Source organism: Anser brachyrhynchus (assembly GCF_964034855.1).
Source record: "Anser brachyrhynchus genome assembly, chromosome: 3".
NCBI lineage: Eukaryota > Metazoa > Chordata > Aves > Anseriformes > Anatidae > Anser > Anser brachyrhynchus.
The window spans coordinates 100062395-100082874 of record NC_137696.1 but is presented as its reverse complement, the minus strand read 5'-3'; the positions used below and the strand labels follow the sequence as shown (position 1 = coordinate 100082874).

The 20480-nt window shown below is 41.0% G+C and overlaps 1 protein-coding gene across 31 annotated transcripts in view; it reads right to left on the bottom strand.

The window, feature by feature from the left end:
- DST (dystonin) overlaps positions 1 to 20480 on the bottom strand; it is a 306416-nt gene that overhangs the window by 67572 nt on the left and 218364 nt on the right. For all 31 annotated transcript variants that reach the window (XM_080584837.1, XM_080584827.1, XM_080584857.1 and 28 more), the window contains 7 exons: positions 18617 to 18679; positions 17518 to 17753; positions 15650 to 15779; positions 13945 to 14144; positions 11957 to 12452; positions 9488 to 10962; positions 82 to 243 (listed from right to left, as the gene is read on the bottom strand). In XM_080584837.1, the coding sequence (XP_080440963.1) occupies positions 82 to 243; positions 9488 to 10962; positions 11957 to 12452; positions 13945 to 14144; positions 15650 to 15779; positions 17518 to 17753; positions 18617 to 18679 (2762 nt within the window). The remainder of the gene's footprint in view (positions 1 to 81; positions 244 to 9487; positions 10963 to 11956; positions 12453 to 13944; positions 14145 to 15649; positions 15780 to 17517; positions 17754 to 18616; positions 18680 to 20480) is intronic.

The window sequence follows — 20480 nt, the reverse complement described above, 5'->3', positions numbered from 1 at the left end:
CCTGTGTTTTGAAAGACATCAGTAAATAAGTAATCAAAATATAGGACACGACAAAAGCAGAATAGTATACAAAATAATAACCTTCTTATTAAGAGTCTTCCACCGGGTGTTAACGTCTTCAAGGTCATGTTCAAGGTTCTCTGTGTTGGTACTTTTAGCAGCGCTCTGAATAAGGCCTTGGCCCAACCAGTTTACCTCCTGTTGCTTAACTTGCAGGGGTTCAATTTCTTCTTTCTGGAATACCTGCAGTTGGAAAAACAAGGCACACGTGACTGTTAACATAAAATGCATCTGGTGCTTACATCACATTATGCAATAAAAAAAAGCTGAATTTGCTGAGGTGGTACCTAAAAGAAAGGAAACCATTCCTCACCACCACCCTCCTAAAAATAAATCAATAAACCTAAACATAACTGACTTAATCTAAACAGAATAAATGTAATACACCGTTGAGGTGAAATGATGTACATTTCCATGAGTAGTTCTAGACAGGAAGGGAAGGGAAAAAGGGAGAAAGAATCAAGGAAAACAACTGAAGACAAGGAATGCATCTATCTGTTTAATTATCTGTCTATAAACTCTACCAAAACATGGTGCAGAAGGACCATAAATTGTCCTTAAACAAACAAACAAACACCAAGACAGACATTTTTTTCCAAATTAGGGCAAAGACAAAACTTTCAAGTTAAAGAAGCAGTGAAGGAAGAATGATTTCAAGGCAGGTTTTACGAGAACATAAAGGTAAAAAGTGAGGAGGCAGCACAGATGCTGCTGAAACAGTATCACAGCGGACACCCATGAGAATGGTTTTTAATTCTGAGAGATACTCTTGCAAATTGCCAGGGCTTTGACCGTACCCAAAGAGCAATTTGAACAGTTTTCTGTTTGCTTTATTTTACTCTCTCAGGTATTTAAGGCTTTTCAGAGTCAGATTATTACCATTAGCAACAGCAGTGTAAATCTCCACTTGTATTCAGCTGAATGAGGCTGAGCTGACACCAGTGTCAATGAGATCAGAAAATGGCCTGAAGCCCCTGAATTAATTACACAGGCCAGTGAAAAATAACCAATGAATAAACAATGCTAAAGAATGCTCAACTTTTGACCCTAAATCCTTCTATTTCTATAGCAGCATTCAGTAACAGTTTTGGTGTACATTTAGAGCATTCAAAGCAACCTTTCTCAGCATCCTGAAAAGCAGAAATCACTTCAAACATACCAATGACTCCTCTTTTGCACCAAACACAGTATGGCAAGTGATTTCTTTTAAAGAGGCAGCCCCCAGCTGGCTGAGCACACTTCCAGGAGCTTGACAAGTCAATCTAGAAGCTAGAGCAAATATACTGAGTGCGAGGGGTAAAAGCAATTAAGCATCCATACGAATTTTGCTACTATGGACCAAAAAAACCTGGAAACTGTAGGACTGTGGTTCCACAAAAACTCACAGAGCACAACCAGCTGGCTGTTCCCAGAAAAGGGAAAATGCTTGTCTTTTTCTTCACTTTAGGGTAGGGAGGAGCAGAATAATCTTTTTACACAGAACCGATAACAAATTCTTCTTTTACGTCCCATAAAGCCTCATCTTTTGAAAGCAATGCCCTGCCACAGAGAGGACTGATCTCCATAATCTGCCCTTTACAAACACAAGCGTTCTTTGCAAGGAGAAGCTTAAAATAAATTACAATTATTGCTGAGGCCAAAGTTTACCAGAACAACTTAGCAACAAAGTTTGAAATATCTCAGATTTCAACCAGAGTGGGAAAAAAAAAATTACAGACCTGACAAAACACCCTTTACTTATTACCAAGCTTCGCTTTTTACTTTCTTACCTCACCCACCACTCACAAAACATTGTGAGACCCGGTGCTTGTAAAACACTGCCATGCAGTCAGATCGACTTTCTGGCACGCAAATGCAAAAGAAGGCTTTCAGAACATGCGGTGAGCCTTTAATCTACATGCCTTGGAAACCACAACAATCTGATACTGTTGCTTATACCTTTATGAGTAAGGCGGCTCAGCCTGAATAAATGGGCTGTAGCTGCCCTTGAATGGCATTGCCTTTAACCACAGCCTGTGTAAAAACTGAACACGAACATCGGCGCGCAGTGGAGGCTCTCCAAATCAAGGGTAACAGACACCATCTGGACAATAAATAACCATACACCCAACAGCTGGAAGTAATCAGCCCTGTCAGCGATTGCCCCTCGTGCATTTTCGGAGCTGACCATCTCACCTATTTTGGACGTCTTGGGTGCGCTACGCCAATGACACTGACTGCTACATCTGCTGAATTAATAAAATGTACAACTTTTCCAACGACAGCCAAGCTTAAAGACTTCTGTAAACAACTCTGTTTAAGGTTGCATTACAACTATTTCACAAATGGATTTTTTTTTTAATTACCTTATTAGACAACAGGCCATTGCAGACTGTATCCAAGGTTTCTTGGATGCCTGTAGTCCAGATATTGCCTCTACTTTTCCCTGGGATAGCTTTTGGACAGTTTACAGTGCTATCTAATTCAAGCTGTTGAACAGAAAATGCCATTTCACTTGAGCCGGTATGTGCTGTACTTGATTCCTCTGGATCAGATAAAACCTCATATTTTGCTAAATCCACATCACCAGTATTTACAGCACCATTCGTATAATAAACATCTAACTGATGAGGTGCATCATCCACATAATCCCTCTCCACTGTTGTGGCTTGCGTTTTATTCTTTTCATGAACTTCATATATATTTTCCACTTCGTTTTTGTTGAGGGAAACAATTTGTCCATCACCTTGAAGAGGATCTCCATGTGTCAGAGTTCTCTCTTTGAAACTTTGTAAGTAAGAGTATTTCTCCCCCATCTCTTCCTGATCGCTCTCACATTTGTGTGGACTGCTTTGTTTTACTTTTCCAGAGGGCAAAATGTCACATGAAGTCAATCTGCAGCTTTCTTTGACAGGGATACTGCTGCTTGCAAGCACTGGGGCTTGCTGCTCTCTGCAAAGAGCAGGGAAAAACGGTCTGAGCTGACCAACTGCCTGGATTTCTTCTGCAGAAGATAAACTCTGTATTTGGGTTTGCTCCCCTGCTAGGAGTGTATCTTGTTTTTCTTCCCTTTCTGTTGGAGGGCTGCACAAACCAGAATCATCCTCTTCCGAGGTAAGTGAATTCGTACCCCATTTGCATTTGCCTGATTTCGCTGTATCTGACATATCAGCAGTTTCATTAAATGAGCATTCGCTCTTATTCGTGTAATCTGAAAAGTTGGGCGGAACGAACATCCTCCACGAACGCCGATGCTCCTTCTTTTCTGTGTGAGACTTGGCTTTGGGCAATCCCCCTGTTCGAATTATGTCGCTGTTCAGCTTGAGAGCATCGAAGATCATTTTTTCATCCAACTTGTTAGCTTCACGACTTCTGAGCTCAAAAACACTGGAAGACGTCAGGGCGCCGTTGGAGCACAGAGTGCTGATATCCAGCGTCCTGTGACTGTAAGGCAAGGTCCGGTCCGTGAAGTGCCTCGAGGAGAGGCTGCCCTTGGAGCCCGAATCGATCTGCTCATTGAGCCGCACGGTGTCGTAGATGGACCTCTGGGGAACGTAACAGTCTTCGATGTTCAGATCTTCATCTTCCTCCCCTTTGCCTACACACGGAGGATTCTGACGTAAACAGTCCGGCCTGCTAAGTGGCTTCCCCATTTTGAAACTGTCCACACAAGGGTACCACTACGCCTCCGCTTTCAGAGATACGAGGGAAACATTTAAAAACCACTACCAGTCCGAAGAACTACAGTAAACTTGCCCTTAGCATAGGATGCATAGATACAAAATACACATCATAACTTATGAGGTGGTTAAGGTCAGAATCAGTGCACCGGTTTAAATGCAACTTTACCTGGATATGAGTTACTTTTTTTTTTTTTTTTTCTCTCGCTAAAATATAAAGTGCTTCAGTAAGAAAGGAACAGAAATCTTCCGATATCACAGGAAAACCAAGTATAGCAAACCCCAGCAGCGGCTCAACCACTTAAAGCCCTCCGTGGAACATTCCACTTATATTTTTCAGGTCAGAATTTGTCTCTTAAATCTCCAGATTAAGCCTTCCAAACGAACAAGCCTTACAGGAGGCAGCACATTATCTTCTGTAGGTGCCTGATTAACTGTAATCCATTTAACCGGCGTGCAGAAATCCATCTCCTTTATAAATAAAACATGGTACGGCAGCCCCAAAGCTCAGGCTCCGCAGCGGCTGCGGACGGTTCAGACCAAAGGCACAGAGAAAATCTCGCAGGAAAAAATAAGTTAAATCCAGAACGGCAAGAAGCATCGAAGAGCCCTTTACTTTTTTGGCAGCAGCTGTAAATAAGCCCGGTCTGAGGGGCAGCTCATTCTCCCCTCGTCCCAAGCTCTTCGGCGGCGCTCCCAGGAGCCGCACGGGCAAGCATCGCGTCCCAGAGGCACGGCCAAAAAAAAACCCCGGGGCTGCAAGCGGGCGGTGCTGGGCTGAGCTTCCCGACACCGTCCCGGGGAGCTGCACCCCTTTCAAGGCAGCGGCGGAGGGGAGCAAACCCCAAAGCCCAGCCTCCCCCCTTCAAGGCACGGCAGGTTTCCAGCAGCTCGCCCGCCCCGCTACGGCCCCTTCGCCCTGAGGCGCGGCGGCGAGGCGGCGGCGGCGGCCCGGGACGAGGGACCCGGGCAGGGCAGGGCGAGGGCCGCCGCCATCCAGCGGAGCGGAGCGGAGCCCGGCAGCTCCCCGGCGGCTGCGGGGCGGCCTCCCGCAGCAACGCCCCTCCGCCTTCCTCTCAGGCACCGTCTGCCCCCGCCGCCCGCCCCGCCCGGCCTCCCCGCACCCGGCGGAGGGAGGCGGTGCCCGGGCACCTCCTCCCCGGCCCCCCGCCGCCTGCTGCCCCCCGACGGCGACACCGGGGCCGGCACGGCGACAGGGACGGTGACTCGGCTCGGCTGGCTCCCCCCGGGCGGTGTGTGCCCCCCTCGGGCCGGGGATCCCGCCCCTGCCCACCGAACACCTCAGGGACAAGGCACGAGGCAGCTGAGGGCTGACGGCGCCGTCGTTTAATTGTGAAAGTTAAATCGGACATCTTTACGGATCCGCCCCCAATTTCACTCTTTATGGATCCCCACCATCACCACCACCAATTTCACTTTAATGTTTTTGAGTTCTGCTGAATGTTTCACACAGTTTTGTTCCCGTTCGCCTCCGGTGTGTGGCTCACAGGCACCAGGCTATGGGCATCAGGGGTCCAGCTGCCCCTCTGACCCAGCTTTCACCGAGATAAAAGCAAAAATGAAAGAGTAAAACTGCTTATATGTGGAAGATGATTTTTACCAGACTGGGAGCAGCACGAAAGCAGTGACACAGGACAGAGGATCGGCTGTTGGACATTTCCATCTCTTGAATACTGCTCAGCGCTTTGCACGTAGCTAATAATAATGTACGGGATGGGTTGGGAGACCCACAGGTAATTCGCCACTGGTACCCGAGAAGCAGCCTGCTCCACCACTATAAACCATCCCTTCGTGGCCAGAGGCCTCCCTGCCTTGGGAGAGGCGCTCTCGGTGCAGTCAGGGTTCGGAGCTCAGTTTAAGGACAGCATATGGCACTCGGTGTTAAAACTTGAGGCAGGGCATTAGCAACAATCAGCCGAAGCTTTCTGAGTTAAGCAGCGAGCAGGATGCATTTTATGCAAGACACACAAACGGACCACACTTTTTGTTGATTGATTTCTCAGATATAGTCAGCTACGCATCGAAATATTTAAGTTACATGCGGCAAATTCTCTCTTGCCCCATCTCACAAATTCTGCCTGCTCCATGAGCAACCAAAACTTACCAAAATTACGTCAAACAGAAACTCACCTCTGGGTTCTCTAGCTAAGAATCCATACTATAATAGTAAGGATGAGTAAAGCATTTGCGAGGGCCTGTCATCCGTACTTATTCTCACACCAAACAGTCACAAACAGATCTTATTCAGTGCAAAGGGTGCTGTATTGTTTTACAGGGGCAGTATATAGCTGAAATCCTACTTTTTGCATTGCAAAATTGTTTTATTAACATTTAAAAAATATTTTACCATTTTTCACCATATCCACTGAAGGCTTGCATGAGATGCACCAGTCACCTTCAAAAGCAAAACTTAAATTAAAACAGCTTTCTTTTGCCTTTGCTTTTTAACACAGACCCTAAAAGTAGTAAATTCTGTGGAAAGTTAGTAGCTTATTACAGTATTTGTAAACCAGCTCACGGGAAATGCAACACTTCCAGTTTCTTATCTGAGCATACAGAGAAACCTCAGATTATTTTTTCAACATTATCTGCCTTCAAAGTGAAAATCAGAGGACAGACACTCTCTACACAACTAACGTAAGCCAATTAAACTCTTAGCTCAAGCTCATTGGCAGGAATACTCAGGCTAGCTAAAAATTCCTATAAAGTCAAATTAGAAGGCAACCTCTTTAACAGCTACATCTACATTTCTTCTGAAAATAAAAGCAAAAATCAAATGAACCATATACTGATGAAAGCTGTAAGAGCTCTGTATAGTTTTTTTACTAAGAAGAATACCTCTTTATGGCAGTACAAGGAATTGTGCAAAGGTTTCGAGAAGTAAAGTAATTCAGCTTCTGGGGTTCTTCTGTCTCTTTTGGAAAACCTAGCTGCAATACTGCTCCAAGTGCCAACATCCCAGCACTATGTAGCTACCCAAACGCAGGGCTCTCCGTTCAGCCCCATTTGTAGAATTCTTTTGTATTTCACTTTTCGAGAAGGGAGGCAGACTCAGCGTAACTGAGCAGACCTCATTTACTGAAATTTTCTTTACTACCAGTATCTGCGTTACACAAAGACTTTGGGGGAGGGAACTTCCAATAAAGCTGAATTAATCTGTAATTAATTTTGTGTGTTTTACATTAATTGAGACAAATTCTTTGACTGATTATACTCTTCCTGGTGTATTTTGTGAAGTAACAGTCTAATGAAGTCTACTTTCAAATGAACTCCACCGGGGATTTTCATTTACAGAAAGCAAGTTTTATATCTGCATTGTAAATAAATGCAGTTTAACACTGACAATAACTACTTTCGATTTAACATTCCATCCTGGCTAGAATAAGTGGATTACAAAGAAGGAATATAAATAAAACAAATATGGATGTGTGTACGTAACAATATTTATATAAAATACTACTCAAAGTCTGTTTATTTTTTTTAAATAACTATGCATTTTAATGTCATGCCAAGAAGACGCACAAAGCTCTACTCTTATACATAAAAACTAGTCAAACCACAAAAACCACCTCTGGCCCATTACACAAGATCCTTCCCTGAAGAGACTGAAGACATCATGTGAATAAATCTATCTACCGAAGAGCATTTTGCTTTACTCCTGAGGAACAGAAGTTGCTTGTACTTGACCACAGGAGCTAAAGACATAAGGAGCTAGACTGGGGTTTCGTGGCCAGAGCCACATTTTCAGGTTGTGTGTCTGCCTACGTGCGCAAACCTGTGAGCAAGAGCACCACGAGTGGAGCAAGACTGATGGGAGCCTACAGTTTGCTGCCTCGGGTAAAACTGCTCTCTGGAAGGACAAGGGGTATGAAGAGGTGCAACACCTCCTGTCATTTTGCTGCCATGCATGCCACTAGCGCTCACAGATTAGGAGAGGGATCACTGACCCCACGCTCCTCCTCTCAGCATGCCTTTGGTACCTACCCTCACCCAGTAACACTCCCTATTCTGTTCTCCCTATTTCCACTCGTAAAACGCTCTGCTTTTTATTACCGCACTTGCTCTTTCCTTCTTTGAACAACCCCTTCACCTCTTCATCTTGTTTACCTCCTGTTTAATGGCATTGTGTTTTCACTCAGAAACAACGACATGGCCTGAAATAGTTGTTTCAAACAAAGTACACTTCTAAGCTTACAAATATCTAATATAAATACAATCCTGGAGCACTCATATAAACACTCTGCTATCGCTGCTTTCCTTTTCCCTCTTCATTTTTTTTGGTCTTTTTACCATACAAGCTCTTTGTTTACAGGGACACTTTTCCTCCACAGGCCAGACAAGGATCTCACTCCTGAATTTTGCAACCGCTGTACATCTTTTCCATTGACCTTACAAAGTACAACACCAAGACAATGCATAGGAAACTGCACTGACTATGTTATTTTCCAATTTCCCAAGTGTTTTACTAACCATATACAAAGATAAGCCATTTGTTTCCCTTTTAGATTGCGATAGGTTGGCATACGAATTTAACAGTCACAATCTAATGGAATCTCTTAAAAATGTAACCATTTGTTCCAGATTTCTGTCTCTACGCACTCTAAAAGGTCATTTCAACCGATAGGAACTTTCAGCTGAAACTCCCAGATTGAACCTTTAGTTTTCGCTTTGCCTCTCCAATATGGTTTAGTCTAAACAAGCAGAAGGCACCCTCTGTTGGGCCAAGCATGTCATTACCTTTTCTCCAAGGCTCTCTCTTCACCAGCATGGTTTATCAAATCACGTTGTGGAGGCTTGTTTTAGGATTAATTGCGTACTAATTTACAAGTCACACAAACATTTGAATGAATATTAGATTGGCATGACTCCAAAGCGGCACATGACACTGAGTGCTACTATACAGCCAGTGGGAGATCTATGAGCTTTTTCAAGTACTGCTTACGCCTGTGTAATTTATAAATCTTCTCAGTGAGCACTGCAAATTCGTTTCTTGTAGCCTAAAATCTGCAAAGATCTGCACTTCATTTCAGCACTAAAGCACCATTACACTTTACACCCATTATCGCCGCGATGCATTTTTCTGAGCTGGACAACAGTTGCCAACTGGCATATTAAAAAAGCTACGCACAGAAGCTCCCAAGTGCATTTTGGATAAGGATGCTACAATAAACTCCTTCTGTAAAAGGAGTTTCATTTAACCTGAATTCTTCTTATCAGTATATTTCTAGGTAAGGATGGGATTTGGTGAGGTAAAACTGGACAGTGCTAAGGTGTTAAACCTACAAACACTGCTGCCTATACCCGTGTGGAAAAAAAAAATAAAAGCTATTCAGATAAGTGAAGTGAAGTGTGGTATGTGAACACCAGAGCCTAAAACTCACACCACACAGAAGAGGAAGTTTGTGTGATACATGGACAGCGGAATAGAAACAATTTGGAGTTCTCAAAAACAGGTAAGGCAGATGGATTGCACAAGAAGAAAGATTAGGAAGAGAGGGAGACCTGGGTTAAAGGGACTGCAAAAATTGGGTTGCAAAGACACCAATGTCTAGCAATCAATAGCAGAGGAAAGCTCTGGAGCAAGAGAAGATATCCCATTTAAAATAGACAAAAGGCGTACAGGTAGAACTGACTGATGTGAAAGACTTGTCCAAGGTCTCAAATGATTTTACCATTTTCACACTGATATTGAATAAAGAATTGCATTGTGGTAAAACATGATAGCAGTAAGAAAGAAACCTTCCTACCTTGAACGTATCCAGCTGCTGATTGATGGTTTCTGTTTCCATTCCAACAGGACCTTGTGATTCTTCGTGCTCTTCAGCTCTCCCAAGCAGACTGGAAAATTCTTTTAACTTACTGTAAAACTCCTCAACACGGCTAATTGTACCTTCCACTTGATCTTCCCTGGCTTTTGCTCTGTCTAGGAGCTTGTTGCACTGTTTATTTAATGCTTCCAAGTCCCGTTTTATACCAACAAGATCAGGAGAAGCTTCAGCTTCTGTGGCTAGCATCATTTTACAGTTTTTATTAGCATTTTCATTATTCATTATAAGATCTTCCAGTTTTTTCAGGAAACATTTTATATCCTCTCTCTGTGATTGCAGTACAACGAGATCTCTCCCCACTGGAGCCATGCTATCAAGTTCATCATCAAACTCTGCAAATTGAGAGAACATCTCTCTGATGCTGTTTTGGAAATGGCCAATTCCCTGAAGTTTTGTCTCCAAGAACGAGCACCTATCTTCAACCTGCTGGTTCACTGCACTGTATTCCTGCTCCAAAGATTCAGCTTGGAGCAAAAGGTCAGAAACACCAGCTGAATCAGAAGCTTCTACCACCAGGTCTTGGGCAAGTTTTTTTACTAAATCAACATGAGGCTTTAAAGTCTGTAAAGCTTTCTGCTGGGCCTGCATCATTGTCAGGTGTTTGTTACTGAATGACTGAGGTCCAAGTGAATCATGAGCTTCCAGATGCTCTTTGGCACTTTTAAGCTGTTTTTCTGTTTCCTTGGATGATTCCTGAAACTCTTTCAGCCTTTGTGCCATATTTTCCAAGCACTCTCTCTTCTTATGCAATTGTTCTGTGACCATATTCACTTTCTGATTCAGTGCCTTAGTTTCTTCTCTAACAATTTCTTTATCTGTTTCACTTGCACTGAGCAAACTTTCAGCAGTGTTATTTAATAGCTCCACCATCCCATGGTGTTTATCCAGGTCCTTCTGCCAGGCCCTCACCTGACCAACAGAATTCTCTATTTCTGCAGGGTTTATGCCAACTTTTAATTCAGACAGGTTGCTTTGGCATTTCTCTATCCATGGCTGCAAATTTTCTACATGCTGCTTGTATTTGAGGGCTTTCTCCAGACAGTCTGTTAATTTATCTTGCCTTTCTTTTACCTGCTTATCCATTTCATCCCAGTTACTTCTGAGTGTGGCAATTTGGGACTGTAATGCTGCTTTGTCAGCTCCTTGAGTCTTCTGCAAGATGCTTTCTCCTTCTGCAACAATTTTTTCGTACGAACCGATTTCGTTGGTCAGAGTCTTCTTAAAATCTTTCTGTTCTTCAATTAGGGACTGCAAGGTATCAAGTTTGGCTGATATAGGACGAGCCTGGTTCAGCTCTTCTTTCTTTTTGTCTAGCCAGGCCTGGAAGTCCTTAGACATTTGCTGGAACTGATGAGAAGTGGCATAAGCTGACTGAAGCTGCTGAACATGGTTATCTACAGAGAAGAGAAGATAGCACAGAAGCTTATTATCAGAATCTCCTAGTATTCAGTGAAAAAACAGTAATATTGATTTTATTATGAATGATCTTCAATGTGAGGAAAGCAGGTGCTTAGTATGTAGCGCTTAACTTGCCGACAACCAAGCTTCTTGCAAGGTATAGTCTTGTATCTGCACCACAGCAGAGCAGCGAAGGCATTTGGACATGAACCAAAGCAGCTGAGCTCAGCCAGTTTGTGTCTACACGAATCCCACTCAGGCAGATTTGGGGGGTAAAAAGCACACAGTCATGTTTAATGGTATTATGAAGTATAAGCAGAGAATATCAAGTAATCTAGCCCAGCAGGGTCTAACTCAGCCTGCAGGCGGTACATGTTTTTAGGGAGATCGTTTGAAGTTCCTTGTGACCAGAGGAAATGAACAAGCTAAAACTGAGGCTGTTAGGAAGAAAAATGTATGATAGTGCTTGCACTGCATTATTTGCTGAGCTCTGTTGTTCACAGGATAGGAAAGGCGGCACACTACCAGCTCAGTCTTCTCATAGGCAGTTGTATATCACTTTTATACCACAGTTGTATATTACCACTACTTTTTGCCAAGCCAATCACTGGCGCATGCCTAAAAGTTACAATTTTATCTCCCTCTCTGCATCTACGCAGTTAAGTAGTTCAATGAACAGCATCCTCTGTTTTGGTATCCAAATTCAGTAAGGATGCACCTGAAGGCAGAGATGAGAAGATCAGCACTTTTATCGTGTTTCAAATTCTCTTCCAGACTACTCACTAGAGATATAAGTATTGTTTTTGCCTTTTCAAGGTACGGCGACTCTCTCCTAAATTCTAATGTGCAATTGGTTAGGGTTTGGACTGAATAAAGAGCTGGCATTAGGCTCAGCTTACTCAACATATCACTACTGACTGTAAAGACAAATGTGAAAATGATGCTTAATTTTATGCCTTTATTGCTATTTCTTTTTAAATAAATACTAACCTGATTTTTGCTCAATATCCTTAAACGATTTTAGGATGCCATCTAACTGTCTCGTAAGTTCTGCTTTCAAATACTCTTCTCCAACCAGTGTTGACAGCTCTTCACAAAGAGCTTGAGCTGCATTTATATTCTTCATTTCCCGTTCTATTTCCTCCTTCATTTCTTTAGCAATTTCCAGTTGTTGTTTCACAGCATCAGGTTGTGTGCTCACAGCCAGGCTGCTGCTCAGTTTGCTATCCAAGGCACTTAGCTTGTCAGACAGACTTCTGAGTAGGCTTTGGTACTCTGTGCTTTTCACAATGGCTTGGTCAATTCGGTCACATCTGTTACTCAGCTGGCCAGTTAGGTTGTCCCATTTTTGTGCCACAGCTGCCAGTTGCTCTTTCACAGTCTCATGAGAGGGAGGATGTTCACCAGGTCTCTTCAGGATCCCTTCACCAGCCATAGTTAACTGCTCGTACTGTGGCTTTCTGGTGTCAAATTCTTTGAGCAGAATCTGGGAAGAAAGAAAATTGTAAGAAGCATTCACCTCATGAAAAAGGAAGCAAAATGCTTCTGACAAGAACTATGTAGAATTTGGTGTAGCTAAGCTCCCTTACTGAGTAATCCATCTCTGGGTTTAAAAAGCCAGTGAAATAATTGCATCTTCTGCACATAAATTGAGTGTTGTCTCTGAGCGTTTACATCAAAGAACAACAACAAAAAAAGTTAGTTTACAGATCATCTAATGGAAATTCAAACAGTGGACACAAGTAAACAATGAATTTTGTTAATATTACAGCAATTAAGTAACTGTACCAAGTAAAATAATCACTATTTAGTTTCAAGCAGTGTCTTCTTTCCTAGACAGTTTTGATACTTGTCTTAAAATAGGACTTCAAAGAAGGTGTATAGTGACATAATATTGCAATGTATTATTACAGCACAGAGAATATTTGGATGATTCACAAAATGACAGAATGTATACTGTAAGACCTTTACAGTTTATATCACTGATTCTCAGTACTTTATTTTTTGACAATAAGTCAAACGTGCCTGTAAAAAAAGGGACAAATATCATGGTTTTACTTTACAGAGCGTTCCAAACCCTTTCTTTTTAAGTCAATGAGGTTCAACTTCTAAGGACTGCTAAGTGATACATGATGGTCTTATGCCAGCTGTCTACATTTCTGAAACATTTACAAACCAATTTTAAGTCATTTTCACATAGTGTTAGAAAACAGTTCACGTTTTAAACACTTTATTTTAATCAATATGGATACACCAGCTTTAATACTACTTTTTCAAAATAAGAATGTTATTTCTTGTCACAGTTCAAATTAACTGGCAGCAATAGAAACGTTCGCAATTAAAATTTATAGTTTCTTCAACTTTGTCTGATTCAACTTTCGTTTCTTTTGTCTGTGGTTTGCTGTGTTTCTGTAGGCAAACACTTCACTTTTTCTTTACATTTTTCATCTATCCTTCATTCTCTTGGCTCCATACATACTCAATACTACATTTCACTTGCTTTCTTATTTTTATTAGCTATTGGCACCGTCAAGTGAACAAAATCTCAAAAAACTACAGCGTAGACTGTATATGAGAACTGACCGCAAAATGTTACATATACACACTCAAATTAATAAAACTTCAAAGGACTGCTTTCATTAGACTACAGAGAAATCGCAGGACAGTTAAAACAAAAAATACATCTGAGGATCAGTATCTCCTCAAGGGTAAGTCCTGAACATTTTTTCTTTAGCTGTTCTGATCTCCATTCTCATGGTAATTTTTTCTTCTAATTGCTGTAGTCAACTATAACTTAAGCTGATATTTGCTGATACACAAATAACATAGCTTCTATTGACTGGGCTGTACTCTAAATGCAAAATACTACTTTCCAATAGCAAAAAACAACAACAACAAAAAATGCACAAACCAACCAACCAACCACCACCAACAACAAAATCTTAAATCATTAATGCATGTTGGCAGTCCTTACTCACCTGAACCTGTTGCTTTTGAGTATTCAGCATATTTGGATCGATTGACAGGGGTCCCAACACACTGACCATTAGCTCCTTTTCTACAAGCCAGTGCTTTAGCTGAGCTTCTGCTGTCTGGAACTGGGTCAGGTAATTTGAAGACTCTTCCAGTTTTTGTTGTCTCTCAGATGTAACTTGATTGAGCTCTTTCCACTTGGAATCTAACAATGATAATGTTAACATATTGCATGCATGCTCTAGCAGATGGGCTGTCAGACAGCAGACTATATACGAAATGTAAACAGAGCACTCTAAGAAGGCTTCTTGCTGATTAACTCCAGATGCCTTGTTGCAGTGACTCGGCAAATAGATCTTTTAACAGGCAGATCCATATACACTTGGATAAGGGTCTGCAGTTTAGCACTGCCACATGCAGCATTTTTAGAACAATGAATATACAACATGCAATAAAATTAGATTAGAATATTACTAGGTGAAATACCACCACATTTAGGCTTTGATTCCAAATGACATAAAAGCTGAAGGGCTGTACTCACTTATACATTAGGTGCCTGACTTAGGTCGTCTAGCCTTCGTTTTTAGTAAGTGGACACAAACAGATACCTTTCCAAGGGTGAATCTAAGCCATAATTTAGGTTTCTGCTCTGAAATGCCTCCTGAAGGAGCACACCTCTTTCAAATGTCTGTATTAGGAGCCTGTGGAGATTAACTGATTTATTTAGACTTCAGAACCAGGTACTTACGACAGGCAATGAGGATACTTCTTTACACGGGTATTTCAAAAGTGCTGTGTGAACTTAGGTTCACCTAGGCTGAACTATGATCTCTTCCACTTGTAGCAAGTGGCTTTCAAGGCAGCCGCTGAGTCTCATGGTCTTTTAAGTTCCCTCTTCCCTCTGTGATACTGTCAGTGCTTGGTGACTCAGCTCTGGTGGTTTGCTAATGCTCCCTGTCCTTGAATTTTATGTCTGTTTTTTCATTTTCTTGTGCCACTCCACCGTCTTTGATTCCTGTTCATTCTGAATTAATTCTCTTTCAGCACTACTCACATTTTCTTTGAGAAGAAACGTGCTACCTGAACTGCTACCTGCTACCTAAACTTTTGGAAGTACACTTTTAAAAAAGACGGATTTACCTTCACAATTATTATTGGTGCAGCTATTATTATTATTGGTGTATGCCTATTAGTATGAAACACTGACTGACCTATGATTTATTTAAAATATGACAAACCTAAGAAGAGTTTTTAAAAGCTTGCAACAATTACACACCGCATTATCTCAAAATCTATTGTACAAGCATGGCAATTTCCAATTTTTTACGGCAAAATTTATGAAGTCAGCTTTAGAAAATGGCAGAAAGCCATCAAAACCACAAAATGACAAAAGCCCCTAGTGCATGGGAAAGGCATTACCAACAACTCAAAGTGTTCTTTATATGAAAATAGTATTAACTTAATTTGTTTGTAGCACTTTTTGTAAGAACAACAACATATGTATCTGGAGCAATAGCTGACCTCTCAAGTCTTAGCCACACACTGTCTGAAAAAGGTAAAGCCCTCTAAAACATGCAGCCAAGCTATAGCCTCTCTTAATTGCATGGATATAAATTCAACGTCCACCAACTTCAGTGGAATTACTCCAGATCCATATAATAAAACAACTTCTAAATCAGTCTGAGTTATAATACAGCTTTACTGAAATACCTATTTTATCCAATGTTTGTCTCCATTTGGGTGCCTCGGGAGAGTCGGGGTTCTTCTCCAACAGCTCTGTCACTTTGTCCTTTAGTTCCTGCACTTTATTCGCACTTTGCTTTAATTCAGTTTCAAATAGCTGTAAAATCAAATGGTAAAATAAAAATAAATGTAACACTAAAGATAAACTGCAAAGTATTTTTGAAGTCCATAATTCTGAGATACCAAGCATGAAAGTAAACCATAAATATCTAGCACTTATATACTGCTTTTCTGCTGAGCCTCAAAACCCTTTCTAATGGCATGTATTGGCTGGTCATATTTTTTTGGAAGAAGTGACCTCATCTATGTAAACGACATTAATATTAACAATTACTGTTTAATTTGAACAAACGAAAGGATTAGAATAATTCAGATAAATAGGATCCACTAAATCTCATCCTACTTGCATATACCTGGAATCTGTTCTTGTACATAAGGCCAACTGACTAGTGCACAGTAAGGTTCAAAGCAGAAATTACCCGACTAAGCAACAATATATAAGAGCTCTGTGTGGACTCATTTACCTTGTTGAAAGTTCTGCTGTCACAGACTGACTGCTTCTTGTAGATAATCTAGAACAGCCATTTAGAGAGCACCATAGCTTAAGTGCAGACTTAAGCTCAGGGGATTAAGATGCCCAAGCAGCTCCTTGAGAACACTTCACACAGCTCTTACAGATGGAAGTGGACAGTCTTATGCCCAGGAAAGGTTTCTTATATCAACATTCTGAAGTCACAGAATTTGCACTGAGGAGTTTCATTGTAACTACCCTCCAAAAAAACAACACTACACTAAAATAAGCACTGAACATATCTGTGCTTGGCTTAGAACTTTTAGTAAAAGGTCCAATTGCATCAAAAGGATGACTCTTGCTTGAGTAATCACTCAGTTCTCCAACTGGCTAGGAACACTCTTCTGTTATTACACTGAGAGTAAGATGGTCTTGTTAGCTTTGAACAGTCTTTGTTACAAATGAAGGAAGAAGGGTTTTCCACATATAGTCTGAGTTCTGTGACTGAATATTAACCGAGTCTGAGGAAAGTCAAACTTAAGGAAAGTCAGAGGGTGTTTAATTTTTAAGGGTGAACCCCAAAATGTGTAGAGAAAAAAAAAAAAAGTACTTCAGCAGGATCAAATTCTGCCCTTGTTTATCCCCAGTCACAGACAAGGAAAGAATTTTCTCTTCAATAGCTTAGCTACCCATTACATTTCACTTTACATATAAACCTTTATATGTGTAAATGTTGTCCTTCATTGTGAGTAACATATCTCCTCAACGCTTAAGCAGGACAGAAGCTTACTCCTGATTCAGTGATTTTCTCATATCAATTAAAAAGAAGGGAGGAGACGTTTGTCCAGCTATATGACTTAACAAGCATGACATGGCTGCTGAAGAGAAACACTGCCTTGGAACAGACGTAAGCCTCTGCAGCTGCAGAGCTGGGAAGGTCTGTGGAGCGTCAGTGAACCAGCAGCTGCAGAAACAGCTTTTGGATAGATACAGCTGTACAGATCTTATGAGCAATCCAGTAAATAGGTTTAAACAACTAAAGATATCAAAAAAGTAGACTGCGCAATCAATATACTCTTACCTATTTAAATTGGCCATCAGAATTATTATTTTTTGACATGCAAAATTCATTCTCTCTGACCCAGTGCTCCTTTTACTGCACTGACACAGTTTGCCAGATTTGCTCTAAGCCTGACTGGCATGTTTACTGGATCATTTAAATACTCTCTGCAACATTAAGCTATGCTGAGACATCGATTGTTCAGATAGAATTTCCTCAATAGTTGCAATAGAGTATTTTTTTTTTTCTGAAGACATGAAGTACCTTATGTTGCTCAACTTGAGCTTTAACAGCTTCACTATCAGTTGGAGCAGCTTCCCAATCTGATGCAGTTTTGTCCATTTTTTGTAACCACTGCATCATTGAGGTTGATTCTTCCTGAATATTTTGCATTTTTGAAAGCATACTTTCTAGTTCTGAAATCTTTTCCTTCAGTAAAACTCCCAAATCTTCATAACTATGATTTACATCAGACATGGCTTGTTGAACAGCTGTCAGTTCTGTAAAAGGAAAGATGAACAAAGACTACATTAGAGATTACATATACTTCAAACAATACTTAGACTTCAAGAAATTCTAAACAGTACTTCAAGTTACCAAGGCTAATAGTTCCCCAAACGAGAAGCTGCTGAACCCATTAAGAATTATTTCTTAACTTGTTATTATTATTTCTATTATTGTATATTATTATTAATTATTTCTTAACAGTTACTAGTTTGACTGCCTAACCTTACTGCAGCAGAATCTTGCTCACAGTCAAGTACCATTATAAAGGTGTGTTATCAGCGAGAGAGCTGAGGAGGCAGTCAGTGTACTAAGCAGGCTGTAATTTAGAAGAAGGAACACTGCAGACTTGAAAAATAGTACATGGCTATCCCTAAGCATATATGAGTGCCTACATAAGGTCCTTTTTTTCTGAAAAGGAACTGGTCACATACAGCGATACAAATGTATGTAAAACGTGTGTCTTTGCATTACGTATACATACGTGTCTGTTCATGTTGTATATGTTGGTTGGTATTAAAAAGTTTCAAATCACATAAACTTCAATAATTTTCTCAAAATCCGTATGTCATATTAGAATAGCCCTCTCTATATATGTTTATAGAAGTACATATTGTTCAGAAAGCAAAGATTTGATCTGTTTTCAAAGGACATACTGAAGGCAGATATTTTTACAGTTGATTTTAATATCATAATAGTCAGCATAGTTTCCTGATGCAACAGTGACATGAAATCTGTCTAGTAAAGATTGTTGCAATCAGATCTGTATACAGCATTTAAAAATATCAACATATTTAACAGTAGTTCATAAGCACATTTCTTTATCACATCCTGAATTTTTTACTTAGTGATTACTCACCTTTATTTTTCAGAAAATCCTGAGTTCCTGGAGCTCCTCCTTCACCATTTAACACTGTGCCACCTACAGCCCAAGAAAGACTAAGTCACATGCTTAGCTGGGCCTTTTCCCACCAAAACACCAGCATTACACTTCCTCTTCGAAACAACACGATGAATAGTTCTCATTATAACATTAAAGAAAAATGTGCATGCTAACCACGTAAAAACAAACATTTTATTTAGATAGTTTTATATATTTGGAGGTTGTTTTATGTTTTAACCTGTTCCAGCCAGCTAATACTGTAAGTGGGATCACATATGCATAGCATATGCAGAGTGTGGGGGGGTGAACACATGCACATATAGTATGCATGATGCATGAGCAGTCTTATGGCTTACAATACTACGCTAAATAAATATAGTGGACAAAGGTCTACGGCCTAGCTGTGAGGCCTACTCATACCCATATGGCTAATGTCACTTCTTTGTCCCAAAAAGCAATCTGTTCCCTACTGCTCACTGAGAACATTTTTACCCAACCATGTCTGGGCATTGCCCTGGAGAGTGGCAAACACTGAAACCAAGAGGAAAGCACTGAACACCGAGCAGCAAAGAAACCCAAAGCGGTCATTGCAGACAACACAACCAAAGACACAGCTTGCTTAAGACACCTTTACCCACTTAAACAGGAGTGCACCTCTGCCCAAAAAAAACTCTTGGTATCAACAGGACAAACCCCTTCCTATCTCATCATTAGCAAGACTTGACAATATGTTCCATGCTGTTTCAGGGATTGCAATGTGGAATCCTTACTGTCACTCATAAATCCTGTCACTGTCTCTCAGAGGCAGCCAAGAAGCCCTACTAATCAAACAGCATTTCAAAGCCTCTGGACTCAGGGCTACACGAACCTTGTGAAACACCATCAGAGCACAGAGCTGGGACACAGAGTCATGGCACAGAGAAGGGCCAGGAGAACCACCTCCCGCTCTCCTGCACATTCGTATTCCCACGTGAGCAGTTAACAGGGAAAGATTAACGGTTGCCTTGGAGAAGGCTGTGCATCCAGCCCACGGTACCAGCTGGACGGTTAGGGCCACCTTAGTGGCAGCTGGAAGATGGCAAGAGAAAATAAACAGATAAGAGAAGTCACAGCCCCCAACCAGAGCCTTGTAAATCTTCATGCTCTTATTAGCCAGACTGTGTTTTTTTTTTAAACTGTGATTAAGTGATACACAGTACAGCTCTTGTCTAGGAGGGTGAATACTCTAGTCTGAGGATTGTGACTGCTCTTACATGCTATTTATTTAATTATTTTTTTTTACCTGGACACACAGAAGTAGAGAAAGGAGCAGAGGCAGGTGCACAAATATCCTATATAAAGTTCCAAAATGTTTTTTGAAGATTTTTATTTAAAATTCAAACACAAATGAAACCAGAAGTAGCTACTACCGAGAGATGTGAAAAAGAAAGTGATCTACTCTTGCCAGACAGGTATCCTCTGGAAGTCCCCATCCTTCCACTGTCCTTTGCAAATGACCACTGAAGGCCAGCACTTGAACTAACAAGGTCTGGAAATAAATTAAAGAACTGACTGAAAATGTGCTTATGGCCATCGAAATGCCCCAGGTACCACATGCTTTAAGTTATGGCTTCAATGTTACTTAGCAGAATTACTAGATTCTGTAAAACAAATGAATGGTTAAACACTAGAGTACAGAAAATCATGGAAATATATTTGTTTTTCTTTAAAATCAGATTATAGGTAAAGATAAGTCAGTCAAAGCTTCAGGCTGGAAGCACATTTTGGCCCAGGAAATTCATACTGGGATACAAAGTTGATTCCATTTCATGTCACTTTAACTAAAATACTGACTAGCATT